Raw genomic sequence first — 26,276 nt, 5'->3', positions numbered from 1 at the left:
CCCAGTGGTTGAGCCTCACAAACTCTCCTGCAATCCCCATGGGTAAAGATCAGAGTAGTGGCTCTGGCAAAGCAACCCACAATCCGGGGTGGTGGGGCAGGGTGGGGTGGGATGGTGGTGCTAGTGTTTCCCCATGGATTTTCTTTTCCTGCTGGAAGAGCCAGAGGCTTAGGGTGGGATCTCCCTGAGTGGTGCTACACTGGCCTGGGGGCATGGCAATGAGGTCAACATGTAGCCACTACTCTTATCCTAGTAATGTTGTCTGTCTTGGTCTTTAGGATACAGGGATGTGTCTCAATTTCACCCCTGTGTTCTATGATTCTCCTAGGAGTATCTTCTTCCTGAATAGTTGTTAGTTATTGTTCTTATGAGGGGAAGCAAAGTCAGGAACAACCTATGCTGTCACACGAGAGATCTATAAAATTCCTATAATCATGGTAATAATCTACATTATCTGATATTACAGTTCTACTTCAGCTTTCATTTGATTATTGTTTGCATGCTTTATCTTTGTTCATCCATTTACTTTCAACTTTCAGCCTTCATACTTAAAAAGAACTTTTTGCAGATATCATATGATTTATGCAATATGATAACTTCCTAACATCTACTTGGTGGGTTTAGATCATTTACATTTAATGTAATTATTGATTGAACTAGCTTAAAACTTAATATCTTGTTGTCCTCTGATTGACCCATCTGTTCTTTGTTCCTTTCCTTTCTATTCTGCATTCTTCTGGATTAATGTAGAATGTTTTCTGCATTGGGTTACTATATTGTGTCCCCTATATGTACATTTTAAAACTTTTTATTTATTATTTTAGATATACCAGAGGTTGCAAAAATAATAGAGTTCATGCATAACCTTAACATAGCTTCCCTAAGGATAATTTCCTGTATTATATCGTGACCAGGAAAGTGACATTTGTATAATAATATTTTCTACCACTAAAATTCCATTGTTTTGAAAATGTTATAAATATGGTGTCATGATATATGAAAACTTCTTAAGAATGGCTTCTTTCAATCAGAATAATGCCTTTAGATTCCTCCAATTTATTGGGTTTATAAATAGTTCATTCTTTTTAATTTAGTATTCTATTGTATGCATATACTACAATTTAAGAACATATGGCAATTATAAATAATTATAATAAATTTCCATAAAGGAGTCTGTGTAAACCTAAGTTTTCATTTCTCTAGGATAAATATCCAGGACATTTAAATTTTTTATGATTACATTTTATCTTCTCTATTGGCTTATAAGCTGATTGAAATAATTTTTTTGGATTCTGTTTTTTTTTATTTCTAGCATTTCCATTTTACTGTCTTTAAAATACTCATATTTCTTCTGAAATTCCCACCTTTTCATGCATATTGTTTATCTTTGTTACTAGATCACATAACATTATTCATAGCTTCCTAAAAGCCCTTGTCTAATAGTTCTACAGTCTAGGTCATTTATCAATTTGGTTTTATTGATTGCTTTATCTTTTGAGAATATATTAGTTTCTTAAAGTTGCTTTTTTGTTTATTTCATAATTTCTAGTATGTGCTAGAAATTATGTGTAGGAGAACAGGACAGTCTGAAATAATTGGTATTTATACACTCAGATATTTTTTTGGGGGGGGGATCAGGGTGAGTGTGGGTAGGAGAGAATCTAGTCAGTACTGAGTTTTATTTAGGTTCCCTTGTATTTAGACTCTCTTTTTGTTACATTTACTCTTAGTACACTGAAAACTTTGAACTCCCCCAGCAACAGGATGCTTCTACCTTGTGATAATGTATGTCATGTGTTTTTCTACTGCATTCTCAGCTTCCAGTAGTTCCTGTATGCCTGCACTATACACAGGTGTTTCTCTCCTCCAGGGGTAGACATAACTGGGTGATTTCTCAGTGCTAAGTTCTTGGTAGGGGGCAGGGGACATCTTTGGTCTCTACAACCAATTCAATGTAAGGCAGTTTCCTTGATCCAGCTGAGACTTAAAGGTGGCACTTTTGGGGAGTTTCTCTCTCTTTCCCTGACACCACACTATGTCTATGGACAGTACTGGGCAGGACCAAAAGAACTCAAAGAATGGGAGAAGACATTTGCAAATGTCTTATCAGATAAAGGGCTTGTATCCAAAATCTCTAAAGAATTTATCAAACTCAACACCCAAAGAACAAATAATCCAATCAAGAAACTGGCAGAAGATATGAAATGGCATTTATGCAAAGAAGACATCCAAATGGCCAATAGACACATGAAAAGGTGTTCAACATCATTCAGCATCAGGGAAATACAAATCAAAACCACAATGAGATACCACCTCACACCAGTCAGAATGGCTAAAATTAACAAGTCAGGAAACGAAAGATGTTAGCGAGGATGTGGAGAAAGGGGAACCCTCCTACACTGTTGGTGGGAGTGCAAGCTGGTGCCGCCACTCTGGAAAATAGTATGAAGGTTCCTCAAAGAGTGAAAACAGAGCTACCCTACAATCCAGCAATGCCCTACCAGGAATTTACCCCAAAGATACAAATGTAGTGATCTGAAGGGGCACCTGCACTCCAGTGTTCATAGCAGCAATGTCCATAACAGCCAAACTATGGAAAGAACACAGATGTCCATCGACAGATGAATGGATAAAGAAGATGTGGTATATGTATACAAGGGAATACTACTCAGCCAGTAAAAAAAAAGAAATCTTGCCATTTGTAACAATGTGAATGGAACTAGAGGATATTATTCTAAGTGAAATAAGTCAACCAGAGAAAATCAATTATCATATGCTCTCACTCATATGTAGAATTTAAGAAACAAAACAGAGGATCATAGGGGAAGGTAGGATAAAATAAAACAAGATGAAATCAGAGAGGAAGACAAACCATAAGAGACTCTTAATCATAGGAAATAAACTGAGGGTTGCTGGAGGGGAAGGGGGTGAGGTGATAGGGTAACTGGGTGATGGATATAAAGAAGGGCATTTGATGTAATGAGTACTGGGTATTATATAAGACTGATGAATCACTGAACTCTACCTCTGAAACTAATAATACAATATATGTTAATTAACTGAATTTAAATAGAAAAAAATAGTTATAAGTACATAAAAATACATGAAATAACTAGAGTAAATCTAGCAAAATGTATTCAATGAAATTAGAAAACAAAGCTGGGAGAAATAAGAGAAGATATTCTTTTCATGGATCAGGAAATTCAATACTATTAAGAAGTCAATTCTTCCAAATGAATTTATAGATACAATGCAATTCCAATCAAAAGTTTGCATTCTTAACAAGCTAATTCTAAACAATGTAAGGAAAAGCAAAGGACTTACAACAGACAAAATAATTTTGAATAAAGTAGGAGTGAACACCATGTGATTTCAAGCTTTATTAGAAAGGTAGTTTAAACAGATGCGTTAGTGTTGTCAAATGAGATGTATAGGTCAAAGAAACAGACAAGAGTTCAGAAACAGATCCACACATAGATAACCAAATAATTTGTTATGAAGGTGTTAAGGTGAGTCAATGAGAGAAAAACGGTTTCCATAATGAGTATCAAATGAAAATTGAAAATCCATAAACAAACAAACAAAAAAACCCATTCAAACCAAAACAAAATAACTAAATCTCTATCTTTAACTTCGTACCACATTTAAAAAAATTAACTCAAAATAGTTTAGACTTACTTATATAACCGAAAGATATAGCACTTTTAGAAGAAAACACAGAGAAGATCTTTGTGAACTTGGAATAAGCAAAAATTAATTAGGACTGAAATTGCGGAGAACATGAAAGAGAAAATAATAAACTGGACTGTTTCAAAATTTAACTTCTGTTCTTTTAAAGACAATTTCAAGAAAATAAAATGGAATATACAGACTTGGAAGCAATCAATATTTGGAAAGACCTATATTTTAGAATACTTGTTTCTAAAATATATAAAGAGCTCTGGGGCACTCAGGTGGCTTGGCCTGTTGAGCCTCTCACTCTTGATTTCAGCTCAGGTCATGATCTCAGAGTCATGGGATCGAGCTCCCTATTGGGCTCCATCTTCAGTGGGGAGTCTGCTTAAGATTCTCTCTCCTACTCCCTCTCTCACCAACCTCCACTCTCTTTCTTGCTAAAATAAATAAATAAATCTTTTTTTTTTTTTAAGATTTATTTATTTATTTATTTGACAGAGAGAGAGAGTTCACAAGCAGGCAGAGAGGCAGGCAGACAGAGAGGAGGAAGCAGGCTCCCTGCTGAGCAGAGAGCCCGATGCGGGGCTCGATCCCAGGACCCTGAGATCATGACCTGAGCCGAAGGCAGTGGCTTAACCCACTGAGCCACCCAGGTGCCCCAATAAATAAATCTTTTTAAAAAAGAACTCTTATAATCCAATATAAATATGGGCTTGCTATGCACAGACTATATGATATATAACAGATATATGATGTCTATTATAGATAAAAACACATGAAAACATGCTATCACTAGACATTAGGAGAAGGCAAATTAAACCGACAATGAAATACCAGTAAATACCGTGGAAAATTGCTAAAACTAAGAAGACTGTCAATACCAAGTGCTGACAAAGATGCAGAACCACTGGGACATTCACATGTTGCTACTAGGAATGGACAATGATACTTGAAAAACAATTTGGCAGCTTTTTATAAAATTTAACCTGTTTCTTCCATATGACCCAACGTTCCCACTCCCAGTTATTTACTCAAAGGAAATGAAAATCTGTCCATACAAAGACCTGTACATGAATGATTCCTACAGTTACTCATAATGGCCCAAACTGGTAAGATCCCATTACCATTAACTGGTGGAGGAAAAAAAAAATTGTTATATATCCAAACACTGGAACATTATTCAGAAATAAAAATGAAGAAACTAACGACATATGCAAAACATGGATCAATATTCAAAAGCTTTATGCTTTAAGCACAAGGCTATATACTCTGTGACTCCGTTTTTGGAACATTCGGGAAAATGCAGAACTACAGTTGTAAAAATTAGATCTGTGACTGCTGAGGTGTAGAAGGCAGGGTGTGAGGGAGATAACTGCAAAGGTGCATCAGGGAAGTTTTGGGCAAATGGAAATATTCTTTATTTTGATTGTACTGGTGATTTACCCTATATATTTGTCAAGCCTCATTAAGCTATGTATTTTAAAAGGACAAGTTTCACTGAATGTGAATTACACCTCAACATACCTCACTTAAAAAAATTATCTTATATAAAAAATTTCAGAATTGGAAAAGAGTAACACTCATTAGCATGTCTAAGTTCTATCATGCTAGTAAAAACAAGAATGTGTGATGAATCTACTTTATATGCACACTGAGATTTAAAAACTCTAACACCTCTAATTTGCACTTTTAGACAGAATACGAGCACATCTATCTCTGTAGGGAACTAGAATCATAATACCAATTAAAAATGTTTGACTTAAATAAAAACATTATTTGTAGCAATTATGTATCAAAAACGACAGAAAAATCTGATGACAAAGATGAATATACGTATGTCCTTTAAATGAGAACATGTAAAGCATATTATATTCCCTCATCAAAGTGTACCCATATATTGGAAAAGACCAATATATGGGCAGATATAATGGTGTCCATTATACCACTGTTTACTTTGAATATGCTTGAATTTTCCATATCAGATTTAAAAAATTAAATGGATGAGGCACCTGGGTGGCTCAGTGGGTTAAAGGCTCTGCCTTCGGCTCAGGTCTTGATCCTAGGGTCCTGGGATCAAGCCCCGCATTGGGTTCTCTCCTTGGAAGGGAGCCTGCTTCACCCTCTTTCTCTGCCTGCCTCTCTGCCTACTTGTGATCTCTGTCAAATAAATAAATAAAAAGTCTTAAAAAAAATTAAATGGCAAAGACATGTTACAATATGCAAATAAGCTGCTTAAATAAAAGCATTAAAATACATTAAATAATTTGTATCAAGAGAAATACATGTCTCAGCAATAAGTACCTTGGCAATAGCAGTTTGTTTAAACATGCGAGTAATCAACCCCATGACAGTCTCAGTGGCACCTGAATTTGGAGCTCTCATTAATTTTTCCCACTCTTCAAAGCTGGCATTCAATTCCTATGTGGGAGAAAATAACAATGCTTAGAAATATGGCATAAAGGACAGAAGAACAGGGGCTCTGGGTGGCTCAGTCCATTAAGCATCTGACTCTTGATTTCGGCTCAGGTCATGATCTCAGGGTTATGAGATCCAGCTCCAATTTGGGGGTCGGCACTCAGCAGGAAGTCTGCTTAGGACTCTTTCCCCCTCCTTTTCCCTTCCCCTCTGATCCTCCCCCACTTCATGCTCTCTCTTCTCTCAACTAACTAAATAAATAAAATCTTAAAAAAAAAAGAACAATTAATGCAATAATGAATTTTGTCCTACTTTTTTCTTTTTTCTTTGTAAAGATATGAAAACAAATTCCCAAAGATATCAATGTATTCACTTAAAAACATCAATATGGAGAAAGGTCAGCACATGTTCACACCAAAGGCAGAAACCAATGAAAAGCTGTGGGTGAAAGCCAAGCTCTTTGCTAACATCATAAATCAAGCAATTAGAGCTTTTCCTTAAGATAAAACATTTTGAAAAGTAAAAATAAAAGTTTATATACATAAAAAAGGAAACAGTGAAAATGTATATGGTAGCAAAGTATTTTCATAACAAGATACGCTTTCATTTAAATATGCATGGAGCACCGGGTGTTATACACAAACAATGAATCATGAAACACTACATCAAAAACTAATGATGTACTGTATGGTGACTAACGACATAACAAAAAAATTATAAGGTTAAAAAAAAGAAAAAAAATCGGGGTGCCTGGGTAGCTCAGTGGGTTAAAGTCTCTGCCTTTGTCATGATCCTGGGGTCCTGGGATCGCCCTGCATCAGGCTCCCTGCTGAGCCTGCTTCCTCCTCTCTCTCTCTCTGCCTGCCTGCTTGTGATCTCTGTCAAATAAATAAATAATATCTTAAAAATAAATAAATAAATAAATAAGCATGAGGAATATCAGCTAAATAAAAATGTAATGTAATCATACACTGACTCTTTCACTTTTCTTCCTAATGCTAAAATGGTGGATAAAGAAAATCAGATTATTCCTATTTTACCGACAACATATTGCTCAATGGTTATAAAATGTCTACCTTAAACATTCAAGATAAAACAATGCAATAATAAGTAGTCTTTGTCAACAAAGTCCTGTCCAGATTTAAAGAAATTTCAGAGAATATATAAGCATGTACATAAGGATTAGGTAAAATACAATTTGACTTTCTAATATATAGACCTTCACATCTTTCAATATGATTAGAGTTTTCAGATCTTCAAGAAGAAGGCTATATCCAAGTTATTCTAGAAGACAGCTCATACTTGAAAAAAAATCCTAGAGCAAGAAACATAACTTTGCTTCCTAATTATTGAGCTTTATACCCTATTAGGCACTTAGAATTCTTAATACTAAATCTTCATTGCAGTTGAAGTACTTTTCTTTTATATTGAGCAGAAGTATTTTTTTTAAATCAATAGGATACTGAATCTTTTCACATTATTTGATGACTGAAAGTTAAATTTTTCCTGTTCTTTTCTTGAAATGAAGATCATATGTTCTATTAATTAATCCCATTTTAAGAAAACAGACTTTTCCTTCTATGAAATATGAATATGTGCAATGTTTTCATTAAAATGACTTAAAGTAAGACTTTGAACCAAACAAGCATTCTCACCTTGGCAGCTGCTGATGGAAGATCAAAGGGAATATGCTGTCTGACTTTGGGGGGCAGCTGGGTTAAAACATCAGTCTTCAATCTTCTGATCATTATGTCACTTAATAGCTGATGAAGTTCATTCAGATTTGATGCCCCTCTACAATCCCACTGAGGCCTTCTACCAAAAAATCTGTTAATATGAAGAAAAACTGTATGTAGCAAAGCTGAATGTTAGGAATAGGAAAACAATTTATCCAGCGTTTTCCTTTTAATGACAAGGAGCCATCGCACCGTTTTTACTGTTACGTCTGAATGCATATCAGTTTCCAAAAGCTCAGCCTGAGAAAGAGTAATGAGTAAGATTACACATTACTCTCAGTCATAGAAAATGTTAATTGTCTAAAATACTGTTCACGGTGAGTTAATGCAAGGCTAGAATGAACTGATAACTTTAAGTACGACTGGAATTTTAGGTGGGCTCAGAAATGGCAATGTGCTTAACAGATCTAGCCCCAACTAGGCACTAACTGCCAAGACACCAGCTAGTCTACACAATAGCCAAACTACCTAAAATGTCTGCCATATCCTCTAAGACGAGCTATCTCCCACTGAGCTGTTAAGCACAGCAGATTCATCATTTGGTGATCACCTGGCCTTTGAAAACAATGGACAGATAGTAGGAAGATATGGTCCATATATACAAATGGAATATTACTCAGCCATCAGAAAGGATGAATACCCAACTGTTTGTATCAACATGGATGGGACTCGAGGAGATTATGTTCAGTGAAATAAGTCAAGCAGAGAAAGTCAATTGTCATATGGTTTCACTTACTTGTGGAACATAAGGAATAACACGGAGGACATTAGGAGAAGGAAAGGAAAGGTGAATTGGGGGGATATCATAGGGGGAGGCAAACCATGATAGACTGTGGACTCTGAGACAGAAACTGTGGGTTTTAGAGGGGAAGGGGTGATGGGATGGGTGAGCCTGGTGGTGGGTATTAAGGAGGGCACGTATTGCATGGAGCACGGGGTGTTATATGTAAACAATGTATCTTGGAACACTGAAAAAATAAAATTACACTTAAAAAAGGAATTAAGGGGCACCTGGGTGGCTCAGTGGGTTAAAGCCTCTGACTTCGGCTCATGTCATGATCCCAGGGTCCTGGGATCGAGCCCTGCATCGGGCTCTCTGCTCAGCGGGGAGTCTGCTTCCCTTCCTCTCTCTCTGCCTGCCTCTCTGCTTACTTGTGATCTCTGTCTGTCAAATAAATAAATAATATGTTTTAAATAAATAAATAAATAATTTAAAAAGGAATTAAAAAAAAAAAAGGACAGAAACCCACTGTGTAAGAGAGAATGGGAAAGAAAACATGGTAAAAAATTTCAACAGATGTTTAGAAGTCAATGCTGACAGATAAGTGGTAACTGACTTGGCAAAAGAAAAGAAGCCATAATGTAAAATGCTTGCGAAAGTGAACATGTCCCAATCTAGAAGATTGGGAATTGGAAGCAGCAAGCACTGAGAGCAGGTATAAAAACAAGGGTTGGAATCTAATGGATCTATTGAACTTAGGCATCAAGACAGCTGGCCTCCTAACATCCCCCTATCATTGTGACAACCGAAAAACTACCCACAAAATTTTGAGTCATCTTCTAGGGGCCCGTATGATTAAAGAGCAGTGATAGAAGACAATTAAGAACAGAAAAACTCCTCGTAGGTTGTAACATGATTACTGATATTAATAAATAAACTATCCATTTTAATGGAATTTGTGTGGTATTTTAGCATAACAGTGTCAATTTGAGATATTTGAAACTTGCTAACAATTTTTAAAATTAAACATATTTGATAACAAACACACAAGAATAGTACAGACAACATTAAAAACATGCACTTAGGGGAGCCTGGGTGGCTCAGTCAGTTAAGGGTCTGCTTTCAGCTCAGGTCATGATTCTAGGATCCTAGGATTGACCCACACATTAGGTTCCCTGCTCAGTGAGGAGTCTGCTTCTGTCTCGCCCTCTTTCTCTCTCTCCTGTCTCTCTTCCTTCAGCTTGTTCTCTCTCTCTGTCAGTCTCAAATAAATTAAAAAAAATAATTAACTAAATAAATAAAATCTTTAAGAAAAACCATGCACTTGCATGTAGAATTAATGAGAAAAGAGTGAATAGATGTAACTACTCTGTGATAAAATGATAGATACTGCTCAGTTGTGATAAAAAATTCTTTCTTGTTTAAAAAAAGCTAAGTGGTGGCATTGTAAACAAATATTTACTAGATTTATTTATATTTGCCATAAATTATACTACTGAGAGTTGATTTCCTTTAATGTTTTATGCCTCCATATTAATATTAAAAATTCACACAATAATGAAAATGGAAAAATAACTTGCCAATACCCAATTATGTCACCATTTTGTCCATTCACAATCATATACATAGGTTCATTTTGACCTTCTGGTAAAAAAAAAATTCTAGTGTTCAGAACTACCAATGATGGGAAAAAGAGGTTGAATCTTTAGGTTTTTTGCAAATGAAATGTTTACAATTAAAATGAATATTTCACTTATTCTCCACCTATGCAATATATTCTATAGGACTACAACATGCTAGGTGGAAGTCTTCTGGCACAATTGTTCCCCACTGGCACGGACAGCACACAGATGTCTTCAAACAAGCCAACGACACAGGCTGCACTTGCCTCCTTCAGAGCACCAATATTTGTGCCCTGAAAGGGCATGTCTATTTAGAAGTCAGAGCAATCTAATTTCAGATGCCACTGTACTTGTAACAGGCTTTTGATAAAAAGGTTATTTCACATCTTACCCAGGAGAGGATGAACTACTGAGAGAAGCTTTTGTAGCCAGTTACCTCCTGGATGCTTTACCACTGATTGATTGCAAGCCCTATGCTTGGTATGAGCCATGGTTTAGAGAAATCCTTTCTCCCAACACCCTTCTCCTTAGGCCGGAGTCAGATTGCAGGTTGCAATGACTTCTCTAAAGAGCAATGGCAGGGGACACCTGGGTGGCTCAGTTGGTTGGGGTCTGCCTTCAGCTTGGGTCATGATCCCAAGGTCCTGGGATCGAGTCCCACATTGGGCCCTTGCTCAGTAGGGAGCCTGGTTTTCCCTCTGCCTGCCCTCCTCCTGCTTCTGCGCCCCCTCTCTCTGACAAATAAAAAAAATCTTAAAAATTAAAAAAAAAAACAAAACACTACTGACAGGATGGTATGCTGAACCTCCTACTTCAAGTTTGGGGTACAAAAGGGAAATGAGATGGGGAAGGAAGGCTAAAAGAAATGCCACCTATAGGGGCGCCTGGGTAGCTCAGTGGGTTAAGCCGCTGCCTTTGGCTCAGGTCATGATCCCAGGTCCTGGGTTCAAGCCCCGCATCGGGCTTTCTGCTCAGCAGGGAGCCTGCTTCCTCCTCTCTCTCTGCCTGCCTCTCTGCCTGCTTGTGATTTCTCTCTGTCAAATAAATAAAATCTTAAAAAAAAAAAAAAAAGAAATGCCACCTATAAATGTCTGGTCTCCTCCTGCTAAATTTGATGGTAACTATATATATTTTTGGAGCAGCCTCTTCTTTTATTTAAGCAGCTTTACTGAGATGTAATTCATAATGCCATATAATTCATCCATTTAAAGTATATAACTCAATGGTTTCTCATATACGCTCAGATATGTGCAACCATCACCACAATAAATGTTAGAACATTTTCAACATTTCAAGAAGGAACCCCATAATCTTTAGCTATCACTCCCTTAATCACTGTCCTGCCTCCCAGCCCTAAGCAACCATTAATCTATTTCCTCTCCCAAAAGATTTCCCTAAACTTTCAAATATACAGACTCATATAGTAGATACTCTTTTGTGATTACCTCCTTTCACTTTTCTTCTTTCAGTGTTTTCAAGGTTCATCCATGCTGTAGCATGTATTCATTCTTTTTTAAGGCCAAATAATATTCCATTGTATGGAGAATTCACTATTATTTATAAATTTATCTGCTGAGAAACATTTTGGTTGTTTCCAACTTTTGGCTTTTATAAAAACATTCTGAAAACATTCATGAACAAGTATTTGTTTGGACATATATTTTTTCATTTCTCTTGGGTATACACCTAGGTACTGAATAGGGGAATTATATGGTAACACTATGTTGAATTACTTGAGGAAGGGGCGCCTGAGTGGTTTAGTTATTACGCGTCTGCCTTTGGCTCAGGTCATGTTCCCAGGGTCCTGGGATCGATCCCTGCATCGGGCTCCCTGCTGAGCGGGAAGAATGCTTCTCCCTCTCCTCTTGCTTGTATTCCCTCTCTCGCTGTCTCTATCAAATAAATAAATAAAATCTTTAAAAAAAAATTATTTGAGGAAGTGCCAGATTGTTTTCCAAAGCAGCTGTACCAGTTTACATTCCCACCAGCAGTATTCAAGGATTTCAGTTTTGCCAAAGCCTCACCAACACTTGTTATTGACTTTTTGCTTCTAGCCATACTTTTTGATTTACATTTTCCTGATGATTAATGATGACAAACATTCTTTTCATGTGCTTGTTGGCCATTTGCGTACCTTTTTTGGAGAAATGTCTACGCAAATCCTTTGCCCATTTTTGAATTGGGTTGTTTATCTTTTTATTATTGAATTGTATGAGTTCTTTACACATTCTACACACATTCTACACCTCACTTATCAAATATATGTTTTGCCTGTATTTTCTACCATTCTGTGGGTTGTCTTCATTTTCTCTGGTTGGGTTGTGTCCTCTGAAGTACAGAAGTTATTAGTTTTCATAAGGTTCAATTTGTCTAGTTGGTATTTTGTTGCTTCTGGTTTCAATGTCATATTTAAGAACTACTGTTAAAACCAAGGAATAAATTGACCTCTATACTTTCTTCTAATAGTTTTATAGTTTCTGTTTTTACAGAACCATTTTGAGTTGATTTTTGTATATAGAGTGAGTTCAAAGTCCAATTTCATTCTTTTGCATATGGCTATCCCAGCACCATTTATTGAAAAGACTATTCTTTCCCCCATTCAATGGTCTTAGTCTCCTCTTTAAAAATCAATTAACTGTAAATGTATGAGTTTATTTCTGGGCTACTGATTCTCTTGTTGATCTAGATATTTATCCTTGTAACAATGTCTCGATTACATTGTTGTGATTACCCTTCTAATCAGCAGAGATACTGATAGACTCTTGAGTTTATACACAAGTTTGAGGAGTATAGCCATCTTAACAGTACTGGGTCTTTTTGATATATTAACACGAGATGTTTTTACATTAATTTAGATCTTCTTAAATTTCTTTCAACGTTTTGTAGCTTTCAGAATATTAGTTTTACACATCTTTTGTAAAATGTATTCCTAAGTATTTTATTCTTTTTGATGCTATTGTCAACAGAATTAATGTAATTTTCGGATTGTTCACTGCAAGTGTATAGAAATACAGTTGATTTTTATACAATGATATTATATCCTGCAAAAACGCAGAAATCATTTATTAGTTCTAACGGTTTTTTAGTGGAGTTCTTAGGATTTTCTATATACAAGATCAAGGATCTGAAAATAGAGATAGACGTAGCTTATGAATACATGCTCTTTTATTATCTGTTTCTATTAATTCTTTTGTTTGCTTATTCATTTCAGATGTTAAGTCCTAATATTATTTAACTTGATTTAAATACTATTAGAAGTAGACCCTAACAGCATGTGATTTCATGTTGGCAAGAGTGATGCATGTTGTTAAAAAAAAAAAAAAAAAAAAAAGCTAACCAGTCTTTTCCTACTAGGATCTGTCTACCATATACTTTCATTGTAGCCATATGAACTTACTTTTGACTAGAAGGCTGTCTATAGCATTAAGCTGCTGTTTTTCAAATTTTAAAACTATATTTTTAAATAATGACTGAGAATTTTTCTAATTAATGTTAAGACGCCAAAACACAGAACCAAGAAGTTCAGGGACATCTAGCAGGATAAATGCCCAAAACAACATACCTAGGCATGTTGTATCCAAACTTCAGAAAATTACAGATAAAAATCTTGGAAGTCAAAGGAAAAAAAAAAACATTATGCCTATATAGGAGCAAAAGTAAGAATTACATACAGCTTCATCTCAGAAGCCATTAAAACAAGAGAGTGGAGAGAAATATTTAAAGTGTTGAAAGTAAAAACTTACCAATCTCAAATTCTGTACTCTGGGAAATTAGTTTTTCTTTTTTTCTTTTTCTTTTCTCTTCTTTTGTCAGAGAGAGACGGAGAAGCAGGTTCCCTGCACAAGGAGCCTGATGCAACACTCGATCCCAGGACCCTGGGACCATGACCTGAGCCTAAGGCAGACGCTTAACTGACTAAGCTACCGAGTCATCCCTCTGTGAAATTAGTTTTCAAAAGTCAAGGAGAAATAAAGACTTTCTCAAACAAAAATTAAAGAAATTTGTTGCTAAGAGACTGGCTTTGCAAGGAATACTAAAAGAAGTTCTTTAGAGTGAAGGAATATGATATAGACTAGAAAATCAGTTGTATATAAGAAGAGAAGAACACTAGAGAACAAGTGAAGGTAAAATAAAAACTTTTTTCTTGTTCTTAATTATCTAACAAATAACAATTTGCTCAAAATAATAATAGCAACAATGTATTCCATTACATTCTATCTAACTATGCTTATACATAAGTAAAATGAATAAATGAAATGAATGACCGCAATGACACAAGGGATTGCAGGGATGAATCAGGATTATTATTTTTTTTTAAAGATTTTTATTTATTTATTTGACAGACAGAGATCACAAGTAGGCAGAGAAGCAGACAGATAGAGAGAGGTGGAAGCAGGCTCCCTGCAGAGCACAGAGCCCGATGTGGGGCTCGATCCCAGGACACTAGGACCATGACCTGAGCCGAAGGCAGAGGCTTTAACCCACTGAGCCACCCAGGTGCCCCAGGATTATTTTGATAGTATAAGGTACCAGCACTACCACTGAAAGTAGTATAGTGTTATTCACCATGGTATGGTGATGACATTTGAGATACAATACCAAAAGTGCAATCTTCAACAGATGAATGGATAAAGAAGATGTGGTCCATATATACAATGGAATATTACACAGCCATCAGAAAGGATGAATACCTACCATTTGCAATGACATGGATGGAATTAGAGGGGATTATGTTTAGTGAAATAAGTAAAGCAGAGAAAGACAATATCATATGGTTTCACTCATATGTAGAATATGAGGAATAGCACACAGGACTATAGGGGAAGGGAGGGAAAACTGAATGGGAAGAAATCAGAGAGGGAGGCAAACCATGAGAGACTCTGGAGTCCAGGAAACAAACTGATGGTTACAGAAGGGAAGGGGGTAGGGGGGATGGGATAACCAGGTGATGGATATTAAGGAGGGCACGTGTTGTAATGAGCACTGGGTGTTATACATAACTAATGAATCGCTGAACACTACATCAAAAAATACCAACCTTGATGTTAAAAAAATAAAAATAAAAATTGTTGATCACTTTAAAAAAAAAGAAAAAAAGAAATACAACATGAACTTGAGAATAAAAAAGAGAAATAATTGATGAGTGGGACTTCATTAAAATAAAAACATTCTGCTCTATGAAAGACAATATCGAGAGAATGAAAAGATAAGCCACACTCTGGGCAAAATATGGGAGACAAACCATAAGAGACTCTTAATCTCAGGAAACAAACTGAGGGTTGCTGGGGGATGGAGGGGAAAGGACAGGGTGGCTGGGTTATGGACAATGGGGAGGGTATGTGCTAAGGTGAGTGCTGTGAATTGTGTAAGACTAATGATTCACAGACCTGTACCCCCGAAGCAAATAATACATTTTATATTAATTAAAAAAAAGATGTATCTATGAAGGACCATTTTCCAAAATATAAAAAGATGCATAAAACAATAAAAAAAGAACCACCTGACTTTTAAATGGCAAAAGAGGAGATGTGAATAGGCATCTCACCTAAGAAGATAGAGATTCCAAGAAAGCATATGAAATGATATATAGTATCATAAATCATTAGGGAGTTGCAACATAAAACAATGAGATACCCATATATACCTATTAGAATGGCAAAGTCTTAAACACTAACAATACCAAATGCTAACAAGGATTTGGAACAAGAAGAAATCTCATTTATTATTAGGGGAAATGTAAAATGGTAAAGTCACTCTGGAAGACTCTTTGGCAGTTTTTTACAAAACTAAATATAATCTTATCATACACACAGCAGTCATGCTCCTTGGTATTTACACAAAGGATTTGAGAACTTATGTCTAAACAAAAAAACTGCACATGAATGCTTATAGTCAAACTGCCAAAATCTGGAAGGAACCAAGATATACTTCAATACATCCCAGCAATGGAATATTATCAGGCACTAAACAAGAATGAGCTATCAAACCATGAAAAGACATGGAGGAAACTTAAATGCATATTACTAAGTCAAAGAAGGCAATCTGAAAAAACTATATACTATGTTATTCCAACTACTAAATCATCTCAAAAAGGCAAAACTATGGAAACAATGAAAAGATAAATGGTTGCCAGAAATTACAGAGGAAGGAGGGATGAACAGGCAAAGCAAAGAAAAGTTTTAAGGTAGTAGAACTATTCTATATGATACTACAATAGTAGATACATGCTTTATGCCTTTGTTAATACCCACAGAATGTATAATATCAAGAGTGAACCAAAATGTAAATGGACACAAAATGTAAATGGACACAAGGTAATAATGATGTGCCAGTGCAGCTTCACGGACTATAACAAATGTACCAATGTGGTGCAGAATTTCATAGAGAGGGAGGTTTTACGTTTGTGAGGACAGGGGTATATGGAAACTTCCTATACTTTCCACTCAATTTTACTGTGAACCCACATGTGCTCTTAAAAAATAGTTTATTAATCAAAACAAAAGTGGTGGGGGTGGGTTGTATATATCAATCTCTGCCCTCCATATTCCTCAATTTCTGTTCCCAAAAGCCCACTAAGTCTATGGATCTTCTTAGCCAAGACTGCTCAAGATGTCAAATTGTTTAGAATATTGAGCTAAAGGCCTTTTAAGTGCACATGGACCAAGAATTTTCAAAGGCACAGGAGGATTTTAAAAATAAGAGAAATAGGGGCACGTGGGTGGCTTAGTCGGTTAAGCATCTGCCTTCAGCTCAGGTCATGATCCTGGGATCTGGGGATCGAACCCCACTTTGGACTCCCTGCTCAGTGGGGAGGCTGCTTTTCTCTCACCTTTGCCCTTCCCTCACTCATGCTCTCTCTCTCAAATAAATAAATAAAAACTTTAAAAATATAAAAATAGGAGAAATAAAGTAAAAAAGCTCAAAACCTAAAAAATCCCCCCAAAGCATTAGCTCCAAATGTCAATACACCAATTCCAATGATAACAGTATAATCAAGTGCACTCTATGAAGTAATTCATTAAATCCTTACAACTCTGTAAGATAGGTAAAGTACGAGTATCATCTTTATTTTATGAAGGAAACAGAAGTATAGAAAGGTTGAAGAATTTGTCCAGGCTCTCAAAGATGGTGACAGCAGCACTAGGATTCAAGCTTGGCAGACAGAACCTAAAGTCCTACTTGAATAAAACCCATCTTGGGTATAATAATTGTATATTTAATATGGAACTTGGGATTATTTTGTTATGTCTGAGTTTATTTGTGTATGCGTGTTTTGGAAGGGAAGGTATATAAAAGTCAGGAGATTCCGAGACTAGGAAGCATTCCTGACTTCAGGTCTTGCCCTTTTCTTTCCTAACTCTCAATTTCCAAAATGTATTAAACAGGAAGCTCCTCTATTTCAGACAAATGATTGAACACAATGTAAGTTGTGCCAAATATGGACTATAAAGCAACTATTCATAAGAACCAAGCATGGGTTGGAGAAAATGGGAGAAGATTTTTGCAAATCATATTTCCAACATGGGATTAATATCCAAAATATATAAAGAACTCATACAATTTAACAACAAAGCAACCTGGTTAAAAAATGGGCAGAGGATCTAAGTAGACATTTTTCCAAAGAAGAAATACAGGTGACCAAAAGGCACATGAAATGATGTTCACCATCACTAATTATTAGGGAAATGCAAATCAAAACCATGATGAGAGAGCATCTCATACCTTTGGTATGGCTATTATCAAAAAGACCAGAAATAGTAAGTGTTAAAGAGGATATAGAAAAAAGAGAACCCTCATACTCTGTTGGTGGGAATGTACACTGGTATACCTATTATGGGATACAGTATGGAGGTTCCTCAAAAAATTAAGACTAGAACCACCATATGATCTATCTATTATACTTCTGGGTATTTATGCAAAAAATACAAATATGCTGATTCAAAAAGATATATATACTCCTATGTTCACTGCAGCATTATTAAAAACAGCTAAGAAATGGATATGTCCACTGATGGAAGAATGGATAAAGATGTGGTATATACATACACACACAAACACACACAAACATACACACACAATAAAGTGCTACTCAGCCACAAAAAAAAAAATTATGAAATCTTGCTGTTTGTGACAACATGGATTGATCTTCAAGGTGAAATAAGTCACAAAGGGAAGGGCCATGGTGGGTGGGAAAAATGGGTGAAGGGGATCAAGTGTATGGTGATGGATAGTAACTAGACTTTTAGTGGTGATCCTTGCATAAAGATTTCTAACATATTGCTCTACACTTGAAACTTACATAATGTTATACACCAATTTCACCTCAATTAAAAAAATTTATAAATATTTCCACATCTCTAAATTAAGGAGAACAAGACATTTTTATTAATTAACCATTGGACACATATTTAGAGTGCCTTTACAATATTTTCTATGGCTTATGCTTTGATTGTCTCTTCCTAGGACAACTTTGTATTATTTTCTACAATGAAATAAGATAATTCAGACTTGAATCAAGCATGGATGATCAAATTTTGCTTTTTATTTTTGTTACTTTCTAAAAGTTTCTTTCAGATTTGTAACTTATTACCAGCATGTTGTATAAAATTACTTTTGAATTGTCAAATTTGAAAAATCTATCAAGTTTCTGCCACATATCAGCTCTATGAGTCAAAGAATTATTCACAGATTAATCCTTTGGCCCTGTACATCTCAACCTTGTTTCTCCATGATTCATATCCTTCCAGCAGCAGGTACCAAGGACAAGTTCACAAAGCAGTACATTTGCCGTCCCTATTCTAGAGTATTCCTGGAAGCTGTTCTCTCATTAAGGTGACTACCAAAATTCTAACTATACATGGAAATTACTGAGAACTACAAAAATATAGCCCACTAAATTCGAACTAAATATATCTTCAATATACTTTCCTCTTACCCCGATCCCCCAAAATGCTTAATGATTCTCTAATGATACTCTAATATGAGCACAAAATACAAATACCCATATAATATATAGATATTACATTACACACACACACCCCCCAAACACACACACCAAAACTTAAGTAGAAAGAGATCTTTCAGTCTATTAATATTAAAATAGCTTATTTCTATAAAAACAGACACATAGAGCAATGGAACAGAATAGAGAGCCCAGAAATGGACCCTCAACTCCATGGTCAACTAATCTTCAAAAAAGCAGGAAAGAATGACCAATGGGAAAAAGACAGTTTCTTCAACAAATGGTGTTGGGAAAATTGGATAGCCACATGAAGAAGAAAGAAACTGGACCATTTCCTTATACCACATACAAAAATAGACTCAAAATGGATGAAAGTCCTCAACATGAGACAGGAATCCATCACAATCCTTGAGGAGAGAACAGGCAGCAACCTCTTCCACCTCAGCCAAAGCAACTTCTTCCTAGAAACATCACCAAAAGCAAGGGAAGCAAGGGCAAAAATGAACTATTTGGACTTCATCCATCTAGATAAAAAGCTTTGCACAGTAAAGGAAACAGTCAACAAAACCAAAAGACAACTGATAGAATGGGAGAAGATATTTGCAAATGACATGTCAGATAAAGGCCTAATATCCAAAATCTCTAAAGAACTTATCAAACTTAACACTCAAAGAACAAATAATCCAATCAAGAAATGGGCAGAAGACATGAACAGACATTTCTGCAAAGAAGACATCCAAATGGCCAACAGACACATGAAAAAGTGCTCAACGTCACTCAGCATCAGGGAAATACAAATCAAATCCACAGTGAGATACCATTTCACACCAGTCAGAATGGCTAAAATTAACAAGTCAGTTAAGGACAGATGTTGGGGAGGATGTTGGCTCTCTGCTCAGCAGGGCCCTGCTTCCCCCCCCCCCCCTCTTACTACCTCTCTGCCTACTTGTGATCTTTTTCTCTCCGTCAAATAAATAAATAAAATCTTAAAAAAAAAAAGAAAACTCAATTCCTATAACATAAAATTAATAACAAAATTTCTAATGTCTCTACGTAAGCTATGAAACATGAATCTTAAAAACTACTTTGAGATTAATACAGCCATTTTCTCATTCAGATTTACAAAGCAAAATTTCATTTTTCCTTTTCTAAGTAAGAATAAACACAAACTTATTTTTCTTTTTGATAATATATAATTTTAAAAAGGCATTTCTTTATAGGCACAAATTATTAGCTCATGAGGGTGAAATAGAAAGTTTATGGCAAAGAAGAAGCATGCTTATTTGTGTTCCTAGAAACATACACCCAGACACACGAACATATAAAAGCACACATACAGAGTTAACACTGGATTTTGGAAATTACCCTCTGATTTTTTTTTTTTTTTTTAATTTTAAGTTCCCTTAAGTCTCTTAATAGCAATCCTTTTCTCTAACCCCCACCTCCTGGGGAAAACTAATCTGTTTCTGCCCCTATAGTCTTGCACATTCCAGAATGGTATATAAACACAATCATGCAGTGTGTAGCCTTTTAAATCTGATTTCTTTCACTTATCATAATGTATTTGAAATTCATCTACGTTGTTGTATATATTTGTAGTTAATTTCTTTTCTGATGTGTAATATATTCCACTGTAAGGATATATCATGACTTATTTATATATTTACCAGTTGAAGGCATCTGGATTGTTACAAGCTTTAGGTGACTATAAAAAGCTGTTTTAAACATTTTGCATACAGTTTTTTGGGAGAAAGTATGTTTTCATTTATCTTGACTGAATACCCAAATTGGGATCCTTGAGTTGTATGCTAGGGGTATGTTTAAGTTCATAAGAAATTGGCATGATGTTTTCCAAAGTTTCTATAACATTTTGCATTCCCACCAGCAATATATGTAAGTTCCATTGTTCAGCACTGTTGCCATCATTTCATCTTATCAGCACGTAAAATATTACCTATTCTAATGCATGTGGATTGGTATCTCACCGCAGTTTCAGCTACCATCTCTCCAATATCTACTTTTGAAGTGCTTATATGAATTCCCTATATCTTCTTAGCTGAAGTCCCTAACTTAATGATGTAACATTTTTTGTTCTATTATTAAGTTTTGAGAGATTTGATATACTCTTTTATAAATTCTTTTGTATATTTTAAAATGTATGTATATATATATAAACATAGATTGTTTATCAAATACGTGCTTTACAAATATGTAAAATTCATCATGTTTGTCTTTTACAGTTCATGTTTTTTATACCCTATATAATGAAAAATACTTGCATAACCCAAGGTCACAAAGATTTTCTCCTTTATATCTTTTGAGTAATTTTAAGTTTAGCATTCATTTTTAATTTATTTTTTTCAATTTTTCAACTGTGGTAAATACATGTAACATAAAACTCATCACCTTAATCATTTCTAAGTATATAGTTCAGCAATATCAAATAATTCATAAAAGTATATAACCCTACCACCATTAATCTCCATAACTCTTTTTATCTTATAAAACTGAAACTCTGTATCCATTAAACAATAACTCCTCATTCACCAGTACCTTCAGGTCCTGGCCATCTCCATTCTACCTTACCTACTTATGATTTGACTACTCTAAGTACCTTATAGAAGAGGAATCCTATTACCATAGGAATTTTTTTGTCTTTTGGAAAATGGCTTATCACATTCAGCATAATGTCCTCAAGGTTCATCCATGTTGAAACTTATGGCAGAATTTCCTTTCTTCTTAAGGCTAAACACTATTTCAAAATGTGTATAAACCACATTTTGCCTATCTAGTCATCCATTAATGGACAGAGGTGTTGATTCCACATTTTCACTACTGTGAATAATGCTGCTATGAATCAGCTGTACAAATATCTCATTAAGACTCTGTTTTCAATTCTTTGGAATATATGCCAGAAGTAAAATTGCTGGACCATATGATAATTCAGCCCAATGCCTTCTGCCCTCCAAAGTTTCTGATGAGGTATTTGCTGAAAATCTTTTTGAGGATCTCTTCTATGTGAGGAGTTGTTTATCACTTGCTGCTTTCAAGATTTTCTCTGTCTTTAGAAAGTTTGATTATACTGTATTTCTGAGTTGGTTTCTATGAGTTCATTTTTCATGGAGTTCATTAAGCTTTTGCATGTATATAATCATGTCTCATCAAATTTGGAACATCTTCAGTCACCTTCTTTCTTCAAATATTCTCTCAGCCCCTTTCTTTATCTCTTCTTCTGGGACTTCTACAGTGTACATGTTCATCTATTTGGTGGTTCATACAACCTTAGATTCTGCTTACTTTTCTTCATGCTTTTTTATTCCTCAGACTCACAAATTTCCATTGTCCTATCTTCAAGGTCTTTCTCACTTCTACCTGCTCAGATCTGTGTCTGAAACCCATTAAGTTTCCGTTTCAGGTTCTTAGACATTTTAGCTCCAGAATTTCTTTTTGGTTTCTTTCTTTTAGGTTTCCTACCTTTTTATTTTTTGTTCAAACATCATTTTCTTAACTTTCTCCACATCTTCTTTAGTTCTTTGAGTATCTTTACTAAAGTTGTTTTACTCTTTGTCTAGATGTGTCATTAGGTCTTTTTCAGAGACTGTTTCTGTTGACTTATTTTTGTCCTTTCAATGGGTCACACTTTACTGTTGCTTTATATCCATTATGATTTTTGTTGAAAACTAAATGTTCAAATCTAATAATGTGGTAATTATATAAATCAGATTCTCCCCCTCTTCCATGTTCTACTGTGGTTTCTGTTGTTGTTGTTGTTGTTATTCCTTTTGATTAATTATGCACTTATTTTTTAACTTTTGTAAGCTGTCTCTGTGCCAAGGATAAACCTGAGGTAAAAACTTCAGGTATTCTCAGTTCTCTTCTGAGCCTGTTCCTTTCTCTGGGCATGCAAAGTCACTCTCAAATTTAACCTACATACGCAGTTGTGTTTGGATGTCTTAGTCTTTACTGACTGGGTCCCAAAAAGGGGGGAAAAAAAAAGAAAAGAAAAACTGGGGGAATACCACCAGCCCCTTAAATCCTCCATAGTTACTTTAACCAAAATTTGGGGTGGGGGGCTTGCAATGGGGATAGGTCCAACAGCAATGGATGCTCCCACCTCATTTAAACCTCTATGATGAGAAGCAGCAGTCAGTTATCAGAGAAGAGAACTCTGATATTTGGAGAATATGGTCATTTTTGCACATCATGGCTCCCACAAATTGTGTGCAATTTCCTCTAGAAGATCAATGAAGCTATGTGTCATGGGGCTGTAGGTGGAGGATGCTAACTATACTTTGGTAAGAGCTGGGATTAACTGAAATTAACCACAATTTACTGTCCAGGCCTTCCCCTGGAAGTTGCAAGTCTTCAATATACTCCAGAATTCCAAAAGTGTGGTATCAAAGATTCTACAAGTGCCAATTGCGGTCTAGACGGGAAGACAGATTCCTGATGATTCCTATTCTAGCATCTTCCCAGCATCCTCTATCATACATTTCAGTTAAGTTTTACATATGATGTGAGATATGAATTGAGCTGCTGTTTCTGCTTTTCTTCTCTCTCTCTCTCTTTGTTACTGCTTATGGATATCTCGATAGCCCAGGAACATTTGGTGAAAAGAAGATACCTTTCCACATGGAATTGCCTTGCATCTTTCTAAAAAATCAGTTGACCATAGAGTTTCCTAATTGGTGAACATATGGGAGATGTGGGGGGAAGTGGAATGACTAGAGAGGGGATGGAATCTCCACATCCCTTCCCATATCTTGCCCTATGCATCTCTTACCTGGCTGTTCCTGAGCATTGAGGACAAAACTAGAATTTCTGGCAAGACTATGGACAACCAGGAAAGAAAATTAATTACACAGCGGTTAAAGGCCCAGAGCTGAGTATGACCCCTTAAGACTTCATGCCTCCGGACCATACCCTGATATCTGCCCTGAAGGTGTTAAGCCAACCTCACAACATCAACCCTGAGGTGGATGACCAATCCTAGAAAATATATTTAAAAGGTCTAGAAGAAAACAGTTAGTGGAAAGAAACAAATTTAACAAAATCTGGCAGTAGAAAGTAAGGATGAGCAGAAACTAAGATTTAATGTGCAACCTTCAGTTCACCATCTTTTTTTCACATGTTCCACGAAGAAGCTCCATAAAAAAAAACAAACACAAAAACAAACATGCGCGCACGCACACACACACACACACACACACACACACACACACACACATACACACAACAACTGTGTATCTCTCAAGAAATAGCCCAAGACATGTTAATGAGAAAATCCCTTCTCTCCAGAGCTTACTCTCAGGACAACTTAATTCTGAATAAATAGAACTATAAAAGCAAATCAGGATCCATATTAGCACACAAAGGACAATCTGAGATAATTCAGATTCTCATGCAACAGCAAATCATTTTCAGTATCTAGAAAAAAATGTTCTTTCCTGCAAATAGGGCTCAACAGACACAGTACAGAAGAGTTCAAATTATCAGCTAAGGGAAGGCCTAAGGTTGTAAAAAGGAGTGACAGTGGGGAAAAAAAGAGAAAAATAGGAAAACAGAAAAAAAGGAGATGAAGTAGAGGCACAAAATCTTGGTTGAAGGTAGGATGCGTGGTGAAGTAACAAGATCCTGGGAATGGAAGTCAGAGTATCAATGTTTGAATTTTGAGTTCTGTACTTCTTAGTTACATAATATTGAACCCATCACTTAATCTTCTAATCTTCACTATTCCCATCTGTAAAATGGGAAAATAACACCTTTTTCAAAGGATTATGGAAAGAATATGAACGTATATGAATAAAACATACAAACAGATAATTAAAATCAATTTACCATATATATATATATGAGTCTATTTCTAGATCCTCTGTCCTTTTCCACTGATCTGTGTATCTCCACTTTGTTGACGAATATACACAAAAATAATTTGTCTCCAACTTTGTTCTTTTTCAAAGTTATGCCTATCCTTGGCCTTTGCATGTAAATTTTAGATTTAAAATGCAAATTTCTACAAAAATCCTTCTGAAAATTTGGTTATTACTGCATTGAATCAATAGAACAATTTGAGAATGGTCATTTCAAAAACTGTGGCTCTTCTAGTCCATGAACATGGTATTTTACTTCATTTATTTGGATCTTCTCCTATTTTTTCTTCAATGTTTTGTAGTTTCTATAGTTCAACTGTACAAAAAAACAACCAAACTGTTTTTGTTTTTTATAAAGATGGCTGTAGCATTTTGCTTTTCCACTACATTATATGAAAATTTAACACTAAAAATTTTGACAAATAATAGAAATAGGAGAAATTTAGAAAATTCTATTCTTACATTAAATAACGATACACCACAAGTGTAATCCAATGTGTAATTTTGATTGTATCAACATTAGAGAGGAAAACCAATCTAATACAAACACACCAGAAAAAGAACATAAGAGTGGGGAAGATCTATTACAGGAATATAGACTGAAAAATTGGAAATATTCAGAGTAAAAAGACAATCTAGGAGAGATTATAGAGTTGATAAAAAATAACAGACTGGATAAGTAGAACACAAACTTATTCCACAAATCTTGAAATATTAAGTTGCTCTGAAATTCAAATAACGTATCATCATGAAAAGAGCAAAAGGTATGTAAGAAAGTAAGTAATCAAGCTGCAGATAAAAGGAATCATCAAATTGTAATTTTTTTTTCCACCCTAACCATAGTCAGTTGATGGAATGAAAGATATGGAAAATGCTTGAAGATATATAAGAAGATAAGAAGAATATATTTCTTTAATCCAGTCAGACACTTGGTTATAGGGATGTTCACCATTCCATGAACTGACTTTTTGAGATAAAAAAACTTTGGGAAGTCCAGTGTTCTGAGACACAATACACTGCCCAGAAGACCTTATGTTTGTCAGTGTAAGTGGACACCTGAGTGCTCTAAACTTTAAAATGTCGGAAAAAGTAAGAAACTGGTATTTCATTTGAAGGACTATAAGAATTCAGATGCAGCTGAGCCATGTGTATGGGACAGATGGCTTCTCAGCAGTACATTCATCTCCTGTTAGTAAAGTTCTTTTAGCTCCGTTAAATAGCATGTTCTGAAGCACTAGGAACCAATTCAGTGAAAAGAAACTCAAATGTGTATAA

At 35.4% G+C, this 26,276-nt stretch overlaps 1 protein-coding gene across 3 annotated transcripts in view; it reads right to left on the bottom strand.

Moving 5' to 3' along the window:
• LOC111141001 (zinc finger RANBP2-type containing 3) overlaps window positions 1-26,276 on the bottom strand; it is a 321,399-nt gene that overhangs the window by 89,124 nt on the left and 205,999 nt on the right. For all 3 annotated transcript variants that reach the window (XM_022493314.1, XM_022493323.1, XM_022493331.1), the window contains exons 7-8: window positions 7,746-7,917; window positions 5,977-6,093 (exon numbers count right to left, since the gene is read on the bottom strand). In XM_022493314.1, the coding sequence (XP_022349022.1) occupies window positions 5,977-6,093; window positions 7,746-7,917 (289 nt within the window). The remainder of the gene's footprint in view (window positions 1-5,976; window positions 6,094-7,745; window positions 7,918-26,276) is intronic.

The sequence above is a fragment of the Enhydra lutris genome, unplaced genomic scaffold (assembly GCF_002288905.1).
Source record: "Enhydra lutris kenyoni isolate GAN:26980312 unplaced genomic scaffold, ASM228890v2 scaffoldscaffold1, whole genome shotgun sequence".
NCBI lineage: Eukaryota > Metazoa > Chordata > Mammalia > Carnivora > Mustelidae > Enhydra > Enhydra lutris.
Note: the sequence above shows the minus strand (reverse complement) of the source record. Positions and strands in the feature narration are given on the sequence as shown.